Source organism: Vidua macroura, chromosome 2, assembly GCF_024509145.1.
Source record: "Vidua macroura isolate BioBank_ID:100142 chromosome 2, ASM2450914v1, whole genome shotgun sequence".
NCBI lineage: Eukaryota > Metazoa > Chordata > Aves > Passeriformes > Viduidae > Vidua > Vidua macroura.
In genome coordinates this window covers 15,604,736-15,624,369 of record NC_071572.1, presented here as the reverse complement: position 1 = coordinate 15,624,369, position 19,634 = coordinate 15,604,736, and the positions used below count along the sequence as shown (strand labels likewise).

Here is a 19,634-nt window from a genome sequence, read left to right as displayed (position 1 = left end):
TAGTATTAACAAGCACATACATCCAAAATTCTCAAGCAAGTTATGGTTATGGAGCAATAATCCGAGTGTAATGCAAAACGATCACTTAGTATCAACAAAAATACCCCCACTGCTTTCCATGGCATTGTATTATAGTAGAGCTGGTAACATCAGAATGATAGGCCTTCCATTTTGAATAACTACATAAAAGAACAAGAAATATTCTTCTGGATTATGATTATGAATGAAACTTGCTGAAGCCAATTTGTCAAGACAGTAAATACAACAGTCCTGTAATATATTGCCAAAATGACCTACCTGTTAGAAATTCGTGGTGGTAATGGCTGAGAACCAGTGAGGATAGTGCTCACCTCACTAACCATCCTTTCTACATCTTTTGGCTCTATTTTTCCAGCTGCTAAATCATTTTCTATTTTGGACACAATTTGCTCAGCTGTGGCAATACTAATGGTGGTGTGTACAGAAGATATATTTGTGGTAGCTGAAAGGGTTTTTCCTGTGACAAATGAAAAGTTAAACATTGTGTTCAACAAATTATGTAAGCTTGGAGAAGCAGAAAAAATAAACAGTTCTGTTGATTAAAAAATTGTATCACTACTCGTAAAGTTTCTCAACAAGTTATGTAATTCCCCCCATTAACTACTTTGCAGAGAGTGGTAATTTAAATCTGATGAAAACATAAAGCAAGGTTTCAAACTGCCAACATTAATTTCAAGTTTCATTAATTTCAAAATTCCTCACATCAGATCATTAACATATTAAATATCCTATTATTTTCAATTTTTAGCCACTGAACACCTGAATGTAGCGTAAAATCAAGATAGTGTCAGAAATTTGAGAAGAAGCTTGTGTAGAATTTTCATAAGAAAATACATAGCCACTAAGAATATTCCCAGTCAGTAACAGTTTTTTAAGGATGATCCAACATTACTGTGCAGTATTTTAAATATTAGGTTAGTTTAAAAAAAAATTTACCTTGCTCTTTTACTTAATTTTTTCTGTCCAAAAGACATTTGTTCTAATGGGAATTGAGCACTGTACCTACCTATGACAGTTACATACAATGGTGTAGGGTGAGGTATCACTCACCATGTCCAAAGGCATCAGAATGTATTTTGAAATACATGCACATCAAGTGAAAGCTGTCTCTGTCTCAGGGTATTCACACAGAATAGAATCACAGAACCATTTAGGTTGGAAAAGTCCAGCCTTTGACTAAACATCACCTTGTAAACTAGACCACAGCACTGAGTGCCGTGTCCAGTTATTTCTTGAACATCTTCAGAGATGGTGACTACATCCCTGAGCAGCCCATTCCAATGCTTAACAACCCTTCCAGACAAGAAATTCTTCCTGATGTCCAACAACCTCCCTGGCACAGTTTGTGGTGATTTACTCCTATCCTGTCACTGGCTGCCTGGGAGAAGAGGCCGACCCCCAGCTATCTACATCTCCTTTCAGGGAGCTGTACACAGTGATATCGTCAACCTGAGACTCCTCCAGACCCTTCCCCAGCTCCACTGCCCTTCTCTGGATTCACTCCAGCACCTCAATGTCCTTCTTGTAGTGAGGGGCTCAGAAATGGACATGAGGTGTGAGGTGTGGCCTCACCAGTGCTGAGTACAGAGGACAAACACTGCCCTGGTCCTGCTGGCCACACTATTGCTGATACAGGCCAGGATGCCGCTGGTCTTCTCGGCCACCTGAGCACAGCTGGCTCATGTTCAGCTACTGTGCTGACCACTGTCAGCCAGCACTACCAGGTCCTTTTCCTTCGGGCAGCTTTCAGACACTGTTCCCCAAGCCTGGGCGGTTCCCTAGGGTTGCTGTGACCCAAGTGCAGGACCCAGCACTTGGCCTTGTTGAGCCTTTCATACAGTTGGCCTCAGCCCATTGATCCAGCCTGTCCAGATCCCTCTGCAGAGCCTTCCTACCCTCTAGCAGATCAACACTCCCATTCAAAGTAATTTACAAGAATTATAAGGTCACCTCTCATATATATAACATTGTTTAATGAAGTTTAAAAGCAAATCCAGTATATGGCATTCAAACAAAAATAATTATTTACTTTTCATATTTACCTGGGGTCCTATGGCCATCAGCAGTAGAATGAGGACGAGAAGCAGAAACAGAATGGTTGACAGGACTAACAGTAGGGGTCAAAGATATTGTGAAAGGAGTAAGGGGAACAATAGGTACTGTACTAACATTTTTGTGACCAGATATAGGTTGGCTTGAAGCAGGGGGAATTTGTGCAACAGATTTGGTGATAGCCTCAAAGTGCCGATTTATAATTGGAAGTTTGTGGGGCTCAGAAGAAGAAAGCGAAGAATGTTTAGTGTAACCTACAGAAGGAGAAAGTACTGTAGAAGTCTTGTTAAGGTGTGCAGCATCAGATTTAATTGAGAAAGCAGCATTAGTGACAGATTTTGTTGCAGGTATGGGAACAGTGATGGATTTATTGGAAGTTATGGAAGAAAAAGTTGGCATGGTAGGTTGAGCAAGAGACTCAGAAGAGGAACCTGTAGTGGCAACACTGGTGGAAGACATAGAATTTTCAGAGAGAGGGTTTGTAAGGGGAGATGTGGAAAGAGTTCCAGAAAAATAAATTTCTGTGAATGGTGGGATCAGTGGTCTAATTGTGGGGCTTTGTTTAGCAGAAAGTATAGTGGGGGGAATAAAAGAATTTGATTTGAGGAAAGTCTTTTTAAGGAGAGAAGGAGAATGAGAGGAAGGAACCCATATAAAATGAGGTGGCACTTGTATAGTACTGTAAAAGAAAAAAAAAGGTACAAAAATCCAGGTTAAGATTTTTTCTATTTAAAAAAAACCAAGTTATCATAGAGGAATATATATATAAATGATATGGACATATTAATAATAATGTATATTTTAAAATCAATCAGATTGGATGTCTCATGCTCTAATATTTAGAAGGTTCTTACATTCTCTTTTGCTGTAGTTGTTAATTAGCAAGTCTATAAACAAATACTACTACTGCCTTTGCTGCCTTCTCTGAAGGTGAGCTGTTGTTGGAAAATGCCTGTCAGCTTTTTCTTGTGTAGTCCTTTCTGGCTATTACACTGAAGTATGGAAGTTGACTCTAGTCATGTATTAGGAAATTTAGGAAATAAGCAAGTCAAATTTTGTATTTATACTTACTACATTCGTAATTCTTCAGCAGTCAAGGAACAATACTTCAGTGATGAACAGCAGCACTGATCTGAGATGACAAAGAAGCATTATCCTTAAGCATAACAACTGCTAATACCATTAAGTAGAATATTTAACCATGTGTATTATGTCTTTAAACAACAGTATATACTGCATAATTTATTTTGAAGTTTGTTCTCAAATTAGTTTTGTAAAACAAAAGAACTCTTGACCAATCAGAATATTGTCATACCCCCAGATTTTTGTTCAATGCCTGACAAGTTCAGATTTCTCTTTTTTTTTTTTTTTTTTATTTTAAACAAACCAAAATGCAACAGGATAGCTTTTGAAACAGAGGCAGTATTGTGACAGTACTCCATCCTATCACAATATCATTAAGAAAGGTTGGCTACTTAACAACCCTTTAAATTCAGATCATCATTTCAGCAAGATATTTATGTTCTCAGCTTATTTTACACCTAATCCTTTCAAAGTGTGCTCTAATAAAATAGCTGGCAATTTTATACCAAAATGTTTTAAAGAGTTATTTCTATCAGATACAGCCCCAAAAATCAGAAGGCTGCATTTTCATGTATTTATATTGCTCAAAACCAAAAATATTTTGATCTAAAAGTAAGTAACTATTTTGTCTTTTTAGCTACTTGAAGACCACATCTTTACATAAAATTGTGATGAGACTGTGTTTAAAGCACAACTTACCAAGTTGACTTATTTTTGCTTTTTGCGTTAAACTGCTTATATTCTCTCTCTCAGCCAGCTTCATTATGAAATTGCAGTGTATACTAAATAAGAAGAAAAAAGCTTAAGACTCAAGAAACAGAGCTGCCTCATCTTTATAACACATGGAACTAACACCAAATGCTAAATTGAAGCACATTAGTAGAAATGCTAAGTATGAAAGCACATTTTTCCTAGTCTCTGTCAGATTTGGGCATATTTTTAATGCACATAAACCACTACGCCAGGCTGATTAAAAGCACAATACATCAGTTTGTGGCACTTATTGTCCCTTCTCTCTACTATGTCAATTCTTAAATGGGGTTCTCCCTGATCAATGTTAGTTATTAAAGAGTTGATTATTTTCTAAGAATAATAATGTAATCTCTGCTGTCAGTGTTTATGAAACCTCCACCACCTGAGGAAGCCAGCATTCTCTCTTGACTTTAGAGAGAACTTCAGTGACCCATTCAAGCATGTAACTCTATCTTTACGACTGCAGTTAGAGGACTTGAAGCCCTGCCTAAACTAGGGAATCTCCAGTAAAAATTTTTCATATTCAGCAAATGCAAACATAGAGATGAATTAAAAGGTTTCTTTCCAGCTCATAAGAATTAAAAGATTACTCTAGCGACTGCCAGTATATGACATGAAGGGGTGATCTGACTACTTTCTATTTTATTTGAGTGTTTTGGTCTTTTCTTTCATCCTAATCCAGGAAGATAAAGTCCAGATTCAAGTATTTGGGGAAATGAAGTTTCATTTTGGTTTAGAATACAATGTTTCCAAGCTGATCATTTTAAAGGACAATTTAATGGTGAGTAGAATTTAAACTGAGACGTCATCTATGTTTCAGGGTTTCCAGATCACCTCTCTGGAGCAGCTTTGCCATTCTGATAACCCATGTTTTCCAGATCCTGAACTGTTTACTTCCTCAGGCTCCCCCTACCCCAAGGGTGGTTGGTTTCCCAAGCTGAAGAACAGCAACTTGGGATGTCTCAAGCAAATCCATCATAAAGATTTTGTTGCATTCACAAGTTCTGGAATTCTGGTGCTCCCAGTCACATGACTCAGGTAATACCAAGATGCAGAAGAAATATGGCAGGGAAGCCTGGGCTTCAGCAGAAGACTAATGAGAAGCAATATATTTGGGTTAAACCAAACCAACAAACTCTAAAATGTTTTTTCAAAATCACTAATGCCAGGACAATAATCAGAAATCAGAAATTCTTTGTTAGCCTATACATATTTCTCCAGCCTGTTTCTTGAACTTCTGAACTTCCTAGAGAGTTTGTCTTTTTCTTCTGTTAAAGAGCCATGCATATTTCACATATCACAAGACAATATATGTGCTTTAAAATATTTTTTCTTTAAAAATTTAAAAACAAACCTCTGGTTTTCTGCACTGCATTCCATAACAGAGGACTGTAATGACAAATGAAAACAGGAAAAAAAAGGTTTATAAGGAGAAATCAGGAGTGATGCTTTATCAGAAGTAAGGTGGAAAAAATTTTTCCAGAGAGTAACAACAATCAGTAATCTTACCTCACTTACTGCTTGCAAGGTTTTGTTGAACTCTGAAATGCTTTAAAATAAAATATTACTGTTATGGAGGATTTTTTGTTATGTTTCTAAAAACAATTACAACAATTTAATTTTAAAAAAAAAACAATTACAGAGAAAAAATATTTTTCCAGTTAATCAATGATTTTTTTTAAAGTCAGGACAGTTGTAATACTGTAAAACCACCAGCATTAAGCATTTGAAGAGCAGACTTTTATTAGTCACTACACAAACTAAATTTAAACCTCTGTCATTACATTTGAACATCAACCCATTGTAAATGTTATTTAAGAGAGCAGATGATAAATCTTAATGTTGCCTTTTGCCAAGCATTCCTTGGAATAAAATTCTAAATTTATACTCAAAGCCACAGAAATAGAACAAGTAAGAAATACGGATTTCTTCTACAAACAAGATTTGTTGGCCAACCACATCTTTTGGATTTTCAGGGTAAGTTTGGGAAATACTCACTTATTCAAACCTCTCCTTAAAAAGACTGGGATAGAAAAAACTAAACCAAAATAAAACCATAGATATGACTTCAAGAATATTTATTAAAGAACATGCAGCTAGGAAAGTTCTCTTCGTAATTTCCTACCAGATAAACTGAATCCTTAAATTATAACAAACATTTGGTGTACCATTTTTTAAAAGCAACTCCAGTGGTACATAAACTAATTAAGAGTATTCTAATCAGTATGAACTTTATGTTAAAGAGCAAGAACTTAGAACTTGTGAAATTTTTAATGTACAGGAATAATACAAAGTCCACTCAACACATAGAAGGTCTCACTTAATCTTTTTCAAATATTAAAAAGATTTCAATTCTTATTCAGAATTACTTACCTCAGTTCTTGTGGGGTATGTGCTGGAATTTCAATTAATTTTTTGACTTGATTGTGGGTGGTTATGTTATTAATCTGTTAGGAAAAAAGATCCCACAGCTAAGTACAACCAGCAATTTTTAGCCTTAAAAGAAAATTGCTCATTTCACACATTTTAATAGGCTGAAATTACAAAGATAAGAAGCACCTTTTCTCATGGATACACTGCAACAAGTATTTACCATGACATTGTTGTCACAATTTATAGAAGGAACCACTGATCTAGTATAGATCAACCTCAAAATCTTTGTGAAAGATAGGGGCAAAAGGACAGTAAACTCACCATATCTTATGCTGGAAAAAGAGGATTTTGGCTTAGTTTGCAACAAAGACAGCTCGCCCCAGACACTGAATGAATTTTTTAACTCTAGTGTAACAATGGGGCGAGCTTCATAAATGACATAAATAATAGATGACAGAATACTGGCAATGAGAAGTCAAGAGCTGTAGTGAAAGACATGATAGAACTGAGCTAAATAAGTATGATCTAGCATTAGGGTCTGGGGATACACTGAGGTTTATCTAAGAACCCTTTCTATACATGTATTCTTATGCTCTTCTGGTTACCAGCATTACTGGTTATTTTTACATTTTGTGCAAAGAGCAAGGGCCATGAGGAAAAACATCACCTAATATACATGGCATTGACTTTCCCTAAGAAATGTTCTTCTAAAAAGCAAAAGAGTTTCAAGAGATGGAAACCAGTTTTTCCAGAAGCTGTAGGTGTAATGTTACCATGCTAGGACAGTTCCGGTAGGCATTATCACCACTGAAACACAACAGAATGCAGAGGTGGCTTTTGCCAGGGGCATATCCCTGCCCAAACCTGATGCTCCATGTGCAGTAGCTCTTCTCTGTTGTTACACTGCTGACTAGTCATGCTTTCAAGGACTGGCATGTGAAATCTCGGGCTGAGGGCTGACAGGAATGTGTAGGATAAAGATATAAGGTTCTTCTTTTTTCCTCCCCTCAGTTTCCATCTGTAACAACTAAACATTCTCATCCTCATAGTATTACCTTGATATTAGGTCATCTATATGGTCCTTGCCATGCATGACACTGTCCTCTTAAACCTGTCTTGTGTTGTATAAATGGACACGCTCATGTCACATAAGCCTATTGCAAAATTAATAACTCAGTAACCACAAGCCAAAAAACATAGAATGATCATGCAAAAGCATAATCAAAAAATACACAAAAAGCCATAGAACTACTTATGAGAATCTCAACATGAATTATTCCAGGGTATAGTCGAACTTTAATTATGCACAAATAGTTGCCATCTAGTGATGCTCATCTTCCAAAGACAAGTGTCTAAATTAATCTCCAAAGGAAGATCCTGTGTGCCTAAATGAAAATTCCTGAGATTACCCAGGGCTTCCCCTTCTTTCAGTGGCTATGTAGAGAATACAGGTCCTTACTGTAGGAAGTTTATTTAGCTGGAATTTTAAAATTTAGCTGCAAAGCAGCTGTTTAAAACAGCTGTTTCATCCACTGCAAATAGTATCTTGTACTGTAAACACAGTAAGATTCATATTACTTATTTTAAGTATATTTAAGTATATTTAAGTATATTTTAAGTATATTTAAGTATATTCATATACTTATTTTAAGTATACAAAGTATACTTTGTATACTTATTTTAAGTAGACAAAGAAATTCACTTCAACCTTCCTTACAATAAAGTTTTAAAAGAAAGAATACTTACTATTTCTACATTTAGTGATGCATTACTTTCTTCAATTGCTCGAAGTTTTACCTTGCCCACAAAGAACACTAAAACCAAAAGTAAAAGTTAGGAAAATCAATGCTGAAACACAGAATGTAAAATTTTTTGAGAATTGCAAAAATTACTGTCTTGTGCTTTGATACAAGAGAAATAAGAACACTTGCACTATCTTATCCATTTTTGCAACTGTTCTTCCATCTTTTCACCTATTTTAACAAATGGACTAGTCCAATAGCTTAATTTTTTCCATATATTTAATTTTGATGGCTGTCCCTAAATTCCTTCCAGTTAATCTTTTCCCAAAACAGAAAACCTACACTTCACATTACTATAAATAGAACTCCTTAGCTTACTTGTTTCTTGGGGTTCTTTTGCAATTCTTATCTGCAATTGTGTGCCTTTGATGAGAAAACAAAGATCAAAAGTACAAGAGTCTAAACATTTCTTAATCTCCTCACCTTTAATATTTTTTGAATTAATGTAAAATCTCTCTAAATTTACACGGAAAGTTATTATAGAACTAGCTTTTACATGGCAACTAAACATTGCTTCATTACTCAGAGTATAAAATAGTTGGGTAAGATTTTTATGTAAAAAAAGGGAAAAGAAAGCCACTAACCTGAATAATTACAGGCACGTGTTACGTTGCATACAATGGTTTCTCCAGCTATAAGTTTTTTGGGGGGAAAAAACCAAACAACTACCGATTAAAAAATTCAAACTTAAATCCAATATCATCATACGTATTTACAATCATTCCAGTGTTTGAAATTTATCTTCTGGAAGTATTTGTCATATTGTCTAGGCTTCACCTCTCTACAGCACTTACCGTGACATTTTCCAAGACTTTGTATTCAGAAATATGCTGCCTTTGGTTAATTAATTTTGAATCATTTTCTGCAACAGTTCTGACAGAAGACATACGTGCAAGTGATCTCAATTTTATTTTATTTTAAAAAAAATTAAATAGAAACAGAAACCACCGTATAATTGACAAACTCCTTAATTATCACAGCATTCAATCACTAGGAAGCATACTATCTGCTTCTGAGAATCCTACTATGGATCCATACGATAGCATGAAGCTAAAACTGTTCTACCTGATGGAATTCAAGCTACGGTGACAGCAACCATGTACATACACTCTTATCTAGCAGAACATGCCCTCATTTAGTTACAGCAAGCTTTTGGCTGCTCCATATTTTCCATACTTTTAATACAACCTACACTGCTGAGAAATAACACTGATCCTAAATTAGGGTACTGTAAACAGACTGCTCTGTTGTATAATTTCAAAATAAAGCACTGGAAAGATATTTGCATCCAAGACAAAACTCCTACACTTGTTCATTGAAACAACTTCCTTACTTAAGCAGATGGATTGGCCTCCACTATCAGAAAAAAACCAAATTCTATTTTTTCTGCTCTTATCATTAGTTAGTACCAAATGAGAAGGGGAATTTTTTTTTCACTTTCTCTGTGGTGCAATCATTTGACTGTAAAAGTTTGCTGCTTTATTAATTTTATCACCATCAATGAATAAGCCACTAAAGGTTACAGACTGCAAACTGGTGGCAATATTCAAATTATTAGGAAAAAAAAATAATTCAGACAGCAGTTTAGAATCAAATAAATTTGATGGTTCGACTTGATTATCTTAGAGGTCTCCTCCAACCTTAACAATTCTATGACCCTAAATTTGCCTTCCCTTTCGTTGGCAGTGAAATAATTACAAACCTTGTATACAATTTTAAACAATCCTTAAAAAGATAAAAAGCTCATAAATAAGTGATAAACAATAATCAAATGTCAATATAACAATAATTTGTCAAAATTTTTTACTCTATAGAGAATACCTTATAAAAACCCAACACAAAATCCTAAAGTGCCACCAAAGATTAACATCACCTCCTTTTTCCTTACAGAGCACCCGTTTGTGTACCCCCTAGTCTTAAGATCTCTGCATGCCACCAAAATGCACAAAAATAGATTAGCAGTGGGAAGGATAAAAGACTGATCAAAGATCACTAAGGCTTCCAGTTCCATGAAAGAATCTGATAACACAGCCGCAATGTTTCTGCAGGTCATGTTCACACAGCCAAATTATCCTTGTCACTAAGGCTCCAAGCCAGTTCTTCTTCCACTTGCACTAATTCAGGACTAATCCATTGTAATGGGACTACTGAGCTTCTACACAGATAATTAAAAAATAAAATTCAGTCTATTCCTGGTCCTACTGGGCCTGCCCTGAGGTCAAATACAATGACTGTATTCAGTTTGCCAAAATCTGCTAAAAGGCATGAAGATTTCTTTTTAAGCAAACACGGTCCCTGAGATTGTGATTCTTACATTTTTGTGGTAACCTACTGCTCTGACTTACAAAATAACCAAACTCTTCTATATGCAGCCATCTAGACAAGGACTACAGAATTAGTCCTTCTACCAGACTGGACAGTAATGTGAGGTAAGGCAGACTGTTAACATGACAAACCACAATACCAAGTAAAAAGCATACTAAAAAACACTTGGGAGCAAACTTCTTGAATTCACACACACTTAAAATTTGAGATGCACAAAAATGTTATCAGTGGTGATAGATGAATCCTACCTGGTGTTATGGTGGAGTAATAGTCAGTTGTTGTAAGGGCTTCTGTTATTAAAATAAAAAAAAGAAAAAAAAAAAGAAAGACAAAAGTTTTCACATTTTAACTTAAAAAAACCCATGCAATACACGTCACAAAAATAAATTCTTATTTCTATTTCAGACTGTCATTCCAGGAAAAATGTAAACACCTGAAATATTTTAAGAAAATGAAGTTACTTTCAGTGTGGGAAGTGCAAAAGCAGCAAGTGGAGTAAGATTCATCCAATTACATGTTTGTATCCTCATCTGAGCCAGTGACTCCTGGCTCCCTACTGTTCAGAGAAGTAAGCGGTGCTTTTAAGGTGATTCCTATTTATCCAATTCTACATGGGCACTCCAGCATAGGACGAATCCTGTTCTAAAACTGTGTTTTTCAATCAACAATGAAGAACAGCAGGATGTCCAGGTCCTATAGAGGCATGGAGGAATCCATACTGATACGGAATGAGACTACTCCTTGTTTCAAATGGGAAAATCAGGAAAGGAAGGGGTAACAAGTTCTTCTGATTGAGTCGTCTTTTCTGATCCTATTTCACAACTCCTTGAAAGTACATATGTAAGTGTCTTCAAGGAATGGGGTGTACATTTTAGTTCTGTAAAATAGCTTAAATAGTATCAGAAAACATTCCATATACAAAAACCCCCTATATACTTGCTAAAAATATATCTGCCCTGTTTGGGTTTTGGTAAGCAATACAATATTTTGAATGAAAAAGACAGGTTTACAGCTCAGTTAAGTGCACCTCAGAGCCCTACTCCTGCAGACTTAAAATACAGATTGCAGATAAATACAAATTTTAAAAACATGAAAGAAAATTTGGAATAAACAAATCCCAGTTACTAAAAAAAAAACAATAAAAAAGCAACAAACATGAATGCAACGAACATCTGCCTGGAAACCTTACTCTCTTCATGCAAATTCTCACCTGTACTTTGTGTAGTCTCCTCTGAAGACATATCTGAAATAGAAAAATTCATAACAGTAAAATCTATAAAAATAAAATAAAACAAGAAAAGCCCGAAAGTCTAAAGCCAGCAAAGTCTACATAAGAGAAACATTTATAACATCTTGCCTGAAGAATTAATAGGATAGACGATAAAAGTAACAACAGAGAATTCTAGGGAAAAAATATAAAAGAAGTAAAAATTTTATTAAGAAACATTCTACTTCTATAAATTTTTGAGAAAAAAGATCAAGCCTGCAAGATTTTGAACAGAAACTGAATATTATTTATCTAAATTTCATTTTAAGAACAACTGCAAAGCTTGTTAGGAGTGTTCACATTATTTCAATACTAATAATTGAAATAATGTTCATGTTATTTCAAAAATCCAGGTATCTGAATACAACCAGCTGGGAATCAAATTTTCCTCAAGTAAGTTCCTTTTACTGGTTTCATTCTTTCAGAAGGTGAAGATGAATTTTTGAATATCCAACTGCAATAACTACTTAACCTCAAGTACCTTTTCCTTCATGAACTCACAACATTCATAAGCAGAGATGACTCACTGGGTGCAAACAGTCTCTCCAAAAAAGCTGGTTTTGTCAATAACCACAGATAAATAAAATAAAGTAATGATGCAAAGTTTTTTTTCAGCTACATCAAAAGGAAAAAGACAATTAAATTAAGACCATAGATGAAAATTTAAAGGGCTGTACTTAATAAGAATATTTTCGATGTCAGCACAGGAATGCAAAGTGATTAGAAGACCACTTTGTATCAATTCAATATAACAACTTAATGATTTTTTAAAAATGGATCAGAACCGATCCACAACAGAAGAAGAAATTTTCTGAGCCAATTAACAAGTAGTCAAAATATGAGCAGAGTGAAAACAAAGTGCTGGTTTCACCTGTGTTACTTGGCCTAGTATATACTACACAAATATTGAATGTGATGCAGTTTTTAAAGACAAACCATTCCCGAAGAGAGACTGTATCTGTAAAATAACAAGATCATGTGTGTTTGCATCTGTATTATTTCTTTTATCCAGAGCACTCTCTCTATGTCAGTATACATTAAGCAAGAAAGCAACTGGCTTTCACACAGGTTATTTCTGTGTGTCTCATTCTTAATTTTTTAAAAATGCTTTCATAGATGATGCTTATCACCTCTGGTTCCAGAAGTTGTTAGAGCTTCTTGGGTGTGTGCAGTGTAATACACTGCATGAAATGCCATCTGCTAGGTGAGAGGAGATGTAAAGGAGCTCTCACTACAGTCTTCCTCCTCTGACATCTCTGCAAACTCTTCACTGTTCAGATAACTGAGCAAAAGTCTCCTGATCAAGCAACTTGCACCTACTTCAACCCAAGCACCACTGTCAGAAGCCATGAGTGATTCTATAAAGTAAGCTATTTCACTACAATGTATAATAAAACAAGTAATTTGAAATGAAAATATTTTAATTCTGGAACTCTATTACATTACAACCTTTCTGCACTACCTCAGATAAAAGCAGATTTACCGAAGAGGAAATAATAAAAATTGGAAAAAATCAGTAAAGTCCTAATTTTCTTACCAAACGTTGTTGTAGCTGATTCTTCAGAATCTGTGAATTTTATTTCAGATTAAAAAGGAAAAAAAAGAAAAAAAAAAAAAAAGACCGTTATGAAGTTTCAGACACACACATTATCATCCTCAACATGCTTTTCTTCTATTATCAAAAATTTCCTGCATTCACCAGAAGAGGGCAACACCTGCTCTTTCAGAACAACACTTCCAGGATGTCAAAAAGGCAGATGTAACAATTTCTGGTTAAAAAAAAAAAAGTCACAATCTTTATGCACTCAAATAGAATTTGATGCAATACAATTTTTTTTTGAGAAATACCAGACAGTTTGAACTGCATAATGTTACAAAACCACAACTGTATAATGTTAAAGACCCAAGATACGTGCCACACTAGCCTGAAAGCTACATGCTTATCCTGAGTGTCTTGCTAATTCTAGGAACGGAATCAAGCATACACAGCAAGATGGCTCTAGCTGGGTATGAAGAACTATTCTCAGACTTTTTATAATAACAGTGAGACTTGCCACTTAAAATTTATCCCATTCATATGTATTCTATCCTGCAAAAAGCAGAGATAAAAAAAAAATAATTTCAAGTTTGAATCTCTGATTTTAACAGGAACCAGCCAACTATTTATATAGCAAACACTAGCTATCAGATTTTTATATAGTTATAGTCAGTATTTTGATCAAAAAGAAATTAGGAAATTTGATATCTTGTTCACATGGCAACTTTAAAGTTGGCCCTTTCAGTCACTGGGTGGTTTTTGATACAGTCAGAGACAAGTCAAATTACAGGTCACAGTTACCACAGAAATATAATTTAAAGACTAGCTGGATGCAAACATGAAGCACTATTTAAAATATATACTTAAGGTGTTTCAACATCTCTCAAAGGTCAAAAGTCATCCATAATGTTACTTACAATATACTAATTTTACTGTAAAGCCTTTCCTACTGCTGCAGAAGGCTTAAATCAGAGATACCAAAAGTCCCTGAAGAAAATCAGATTTTTTTGAACTAAAAATTGTAAACAAGGATTTTCTGAAATTATAAACACTCATGAATTCCTTACTCCAGTAAGACTATTTTGCTTGCCTTACTGAAAACTAGCAATAACTTCTTTCCAAAGGATAAATGTGAATACAATTTCTGTAATGAAGGGAGAATCCGAATCATCTCAGCGACTTTATTTTCATTTTCTCTAGAAAATTACTGATGCTGTTTGCACCACAAAATTAGCTAATAAGCCACAAGGATGATAGGAAAAATTAATTTGCTGATGTTTGCATATGCTTTACTATCTCCAAGAATTAAAAAGTATCAGCAGCAGCAATCTTACTACACACTTTCTAAAACAGAAGAACAGTGGGGCAAAATCCCATAGAACCCCAGCATACCTGTTATTTTTCTGCTAGGCAGCGTAGCAGTAGTTTCAACTGCAAAATAAGAAGATTTTTTTAGGAGCAAGCAGAAGATTTTATATACATTTGTACACATGCATATACATACACACACTTTTTTAAACACAACCATTTTAGATGTAGTACTCACCTCACTTCAAAATGGTTTGCAAAACTACTTTGCATCCATTGAGAAATATGTGTCAATATGCTTTTTTTGAAAGCTGGAAGTTGAATTCTTTTGAGTTCAGTTTTTTCCTCAGTTTAACTTTTTATACTGATGGAAGATAGAGATTAGGCCATGAGCTTTGCCTCTTCCATTGCTAGTGTCTTCAGAAACCTATTCAGCACATTTGCTTGAATGAAGATGAAGAGGACTAAAACAGCAGCGACTAAAAATGTAACATGTAACATCAAGATGTGCATGTACATCATATAAATACTCATGTGTCCAAGAGCTGCACCACCAAAGAACATCTAAACAATGAAAGATCAGGCTGCCAGAAAGGAAACAGCTCAGGTGGATGTGGGCTGGGATGAAAAGGTGAGCTATTTCCTGCTCAATGGGCCCACAGAACATGTCCCCAGGGACACCTAGGGAGAGATGGAACACACAGATGGGCTCTTGATCAAGGGGTGGATCTGACAGTTGAAGCCATCACACTCATGAGTGTGAAACATGATGTCATCAAGTGAGCCAAGTGACGAAAGCGTCTCTGGATTAAAGGTAGCGGTTGGGCTATAAATGAGGAGGCTCAGCATATCGATTAAATCACACCACTGCAGCAAACCTGCCACCAAGGCAAGTGCTATGTGCTTCCTGTGGTGGAGGAAAAGCGGCAGACAGCTCCAAATGTTCCCTGCAGCCTGCCACCACTCAAAACACCATCCTGGGCCTTGAAAAAGAAGTAGCAACACAGTATCACCTGTACTTAAAGCACTGTTACCTATTTCATCTCCTTTAATAGGTGAGACCCTGTCTGGGCAAGGAGGAAGAAAAACTCTTCCCAAGTCACTGAACCTGGTGGGACACTAAGCATTGTCAGGATTCAAGCCCAAGAGTAACAGAAGAAGAGAGAAATTCTCTCCAAATTGCAGGAGTAGGTGGGAGTAGGTAATGCCTTGATATCTGGCCAGTCCACCACTGCCATGTCACACTGGTGGGTACTAAACTGTCCCACAAAGCCCACATGCAATGGACATCACCCAGATCCTTGGAGTCGTCGCTGCTGTCCAGGTTGCTGTAGATTACCACCACCACTGCTAATGCCTTCAGATACTGACACCTTCCTTCTTCCATCAGTGGTGGTCCACCTGCACCTGCAGTCTACATGACCATCCTCAAACTCTGAATCCAGTCACCCAAACTCAAATCTCTGTGGGTAACCAAGTAACTAATCACTTGGAGATGACACACAGGAAAGTGCTCTGAAGGAACAAATTTCTAGGGAGCAAGGTATGCAGGAGAATTTGGGCAGGTGCCTAGAGCAGTATTTACCTCTGATGGCATAGGAATTTACACCCAAGCAGCCAAGGAATCCTGGAGAGAAGGCAGACCACTTGCAGGAAGGATGTCTTGCTTACACCAAAGACAGAGACTTTTGGTACTGTGTTGGGTCCTGGCATATGCCTACCAGGCCTGTGTCCTACACCCTGGAAGAAGCAGTAGGATCTCTGGATCTAAGGAAAAACAAATGTATGCTGCAGCCATACAGTCAAAGGAGAGCTATGGAAGTGTAGGTTGACCCAGTTAGGGAAGGAGGAAGAAGATCCTCTGGAGGTGATGCAGGAAGACAGCTCAGAAGAGTCAGCCTGTTCTGCAGCAGGACAGCCACAACAGCAGGAGAGGGAAGTGACAGAAATCATAAATGAGACAGAAATTAACCAGTCCCTATTCCTCAGCAAGGTGTGAGATGCACAAAGATGACAGCTGCCAGCCAGGTAAGCAGATTGCTGCCTGGCTACCACAATGCTGGGATACTGGGACCAATGATCCGAAGTCAGAGACAACATGAGAGCTTGACAAGATGAAAACAGTCAGTTCGTTTTTGTTGAATGTCATACATTGCATGAAGCTAAAAGCAGCAACTCTGAAATATGGCAGGATGAATACATGGAAATCAAATTAATTGCACTACAATTCTTTAGGAGTTTTCCATTAAACTGTTAGTTTTAGTTAATTTACATCCTGGGTAGAAACTTCCTTATGCAGAAGAGAGAACCAAAATTCTTAGCAAAATAATACATACCCATTAAGTTAAAGCATAAATAAAAACTCACACCTTTATACATATCAGCCTACTGAATTTAAACTCCTTCAGTAAAGATAAAACAAAGTTACATCAAACATCCCTTTTGAGACAACTAGGATTCTGCCTACAGAGAAGTAAAATTGCTCTTTTTGACAACTAGAACTGTATGAACTTGATAGATCATGAAAATCTGGATATAACCCTAATTTTTATGGTAATTTTTCAGGAAAATTAGGGCTTCTTACTATATGTTAAGTCCAGATAAAATACATATTTACATATTCCTGTAAGGTATGTGTTCTAGAGCTCTTATGTACAAGTGCTGTCACTTTAACATTGTAAAGTGATTACAAATTACAGATGATATAAAATTATTTTCTTAGCACCTAGTGTAGGCTTGGGGGAGACTTAATACAACACCAAGACAATACCAAGTTTAACATGCAGAACTGAAGCAGTAGTCAGATAAAACTATTCTGTATTGCTTAAACAGTAAATAATTTTTTAAGGTAAAATGGGGTGAATAAAGATAATTGACTGAACTTCTGGTTAGAGACAGAAGCATCCTTCCACACGTGGGCAATCTGACTTTCCTACCACAGAAAGTAAATTCTATCTCCAAAAGTTTACCTATTACTAGTCCTGTCTTAATCAGTGCAAAAGCCTTCATCTCCAAAAAAAGCTCTGGAAACAAATTAAATTCTCAAAAGGAACCCACCTAAATATGCAGCATCTCAGAGCAAACACCACTACATTGCTTCTTCTACCCATTTAAAAAATAAAATCTGTACAGGAAATCTAGCTTTAAGATCTTTCTCACAAACTCTTGTGGAGTCAGTGGAGACAGTCTTGCTGTACACAAGGTACTTTTGCATCCTCCATATCCCTTCAACCACGTTGTGAATTTTTGAGAATACAAGTACTACCCTGAGGTAGGTACAAAAATTGTTCATTAACATATTTGGTTTTGTAGGCTAGTAAAAAGACAGTGAACTGTAAAAATGCCAAGTGCTTTTAATAGCACATCTAGCAGCACAGGTAGTAAAACAAGCTAAACACAAGCCACAAATATGGAGCTGGCAAATACAGCAACTGATGATGGCATGCATTATCTGAGAGGCACTTTTTTTACGGACACCTATCTAACCATGACTTCTCTTACATCACAATAGTCATATGCCTACAGTTGCTAGAAATTATCCATGAGTATGAGACTTGTCAAGGCTTGAGTATGGACTTATCAAGGTCCAGCTTTAAGTACATTAACCGAGTCTTTAATCAGAATCACCTATGCATACAGAAAGGAGGAAGTAGGAAAGACATGAGTCTTTCCTATAATTTATTTGTTAACTCTCCTGCTTTGTTGTGTTTAAGAGCAAGAAAAGAAGGTGAATAGATATATTTGGAGAAGGATTAGAGTTCAATCTAAAATATCCCTAAAGTTGGCAAGTAAAAAGGAAAGGAAAGTAACTCAAGATGTGTTAGTTACAAGCTAACAGAAAATTTATTGCTCTTTTCTTGTTTACTATTGATAAGAGCATGAAAATCCTTACATGTATGAAACTTCCATTTATTTGCTCTATGGATTTTATTTGCAACACTGTTAGTTTAGGATCACCAAATCAATATAACTAACATATCCTGTTCCACATTATAAACAAAGGATTACACATTGTAATAATACTTTGCTACATTTTCTCTAATATAAAACATTCTTAAAGATTCAAACAGTAATTAAATAGGCAGTATTATTCCTTGCTTTTGTTGCAAGGGAGATAGAATTGGCCCCCACAAGAACTGTTTGATTTCTTTTCTGAGGGAAAAGGCAAATTGATTAAATGAGACAAGCACTGGTTTCTGTTCCTAACATGCATAATTAGAAACAAAAGCAGCAAGTCCCTTACTGTCTTCATATCACTTTGTACTGTTCCGACACAAACAGCTAGCTAAGCCACAACCTGGGAATCCCATCTGTGTTCCACAGGTATGAAACTGGTTTAGCAGCTCTCACCACAGCTGCAAAAATTGTGACAATCTTCATTTCCAAATGACTTTGTCTGACAATGGGAACCAGTGTAACTTCAGCAGCTCCAGACTGGCGGGAGACTAAACCTATTAACAGTACTTAAGGTTACGTGTGCAAGCTGATGTAGCTCTGAGAAAGACCAGTACCTGGCCCTGTCTAAAAAAATAGACTTGTGCTTACAGCATTCCTTAGCATGACAGCTTTTAATTCTCCGGCTACTGGATCTTTTAGGATGGGATGGTCTCCACATATCCTGCTGAAGCTGTTCCACCAAGCAAAGCAGAATTGAAAAATTAATTCAATGAAAGGGAAAGAAAGGCAGAAGGAGGTCTTGTAACACAGTGGTCAAGATGGAACAGATGGTTCTGGTGCGTACAGCAAAAGGACTGTCACTCAAAGTATATAATTTGTTCAGTAACTCAGGCACAGGACAGAGCCCTTAAAGCATGAAAGGTGTACAGTGTTCTATCTCCAAGTGTGATAATGAAAAAAGATCCTTTTCTTCTCCCTACCTTCAAAGTAACTTATGAGCAGTACACCCTTTCTTAAATTTTTCGGAAAGGCAACACCATTTCTGATTCACCTGTCTTCGTGCAACCCAGTCTGTGAGAAACAGTTCTGTTTTTCCAGGATGGAGAAGTGAGAAGCAGTTGGAACCTGGCTGCCGATAACAATTTGGTGCAAGAAGGACATTACTGGCAGTAGTTTCTTGTCCCCCTGTCTCAGGGGA

General features: G+C 36.3%; 1 protein-coding gene across 1 annotated transcript in view; it reads right to left on the bottom strand.

Annotated features, from left to right (window-relative positions):
• ADGRG2 (adhesion G protein-coupled receptor G2) overlaps positions 1-19,634 on the bottom strand; it is a 57,503-nt gene that overhangs the window by 13,533 nt on the left and 24,336 nt on the right. Inside the window, exons 4-16 of the mRNA XM_053971528.1 lie at positions 14,624-14,662; positions 13,232-13,261; positions 11,638-11,670; positions 10,676-10,717; positions 8,687-8,734; positions 8,047-8,114; positions 6,301-6,374; positions 5,437-5,476; positions 5,282-5,316; positions 3,874-3,956; positions 3,163-3,223; positions 2,082-2,770; positions 298-496 (exon numbers count right to left, since the gene is read on the bottom strand). Coding sequence (XP_053827503.1) covers positions 298-496; positions 2,082-2,770; positions 3,163-3,223; positions 3,874-3,956; positions 5,282-5,316; positions 5,437-5,476; positions 6,301-6,374; positions 8,047-8,114; positions 8,687-8,734; positions 10,676-10,717; positions 11,638-11,670; positions 13,232-13,261; positions 14,624-14,662 — 1,441 coding nt within the window. The remainder of the gene's footprint in view (positions 1-297; positions 497-2,081; positions 2,771-3,162; positions 3,224-3,873; positions 3,957-5,281; positions 5,317-5,436; positions 5,477-6,300; positions 6,375-8,046; positions 8,115-8,686; positions 8,735-10,675; positions 10,718-11,637; positions 11,671-13,231; positions 13,262-14,623; positions 14,663-19,634) is intronic.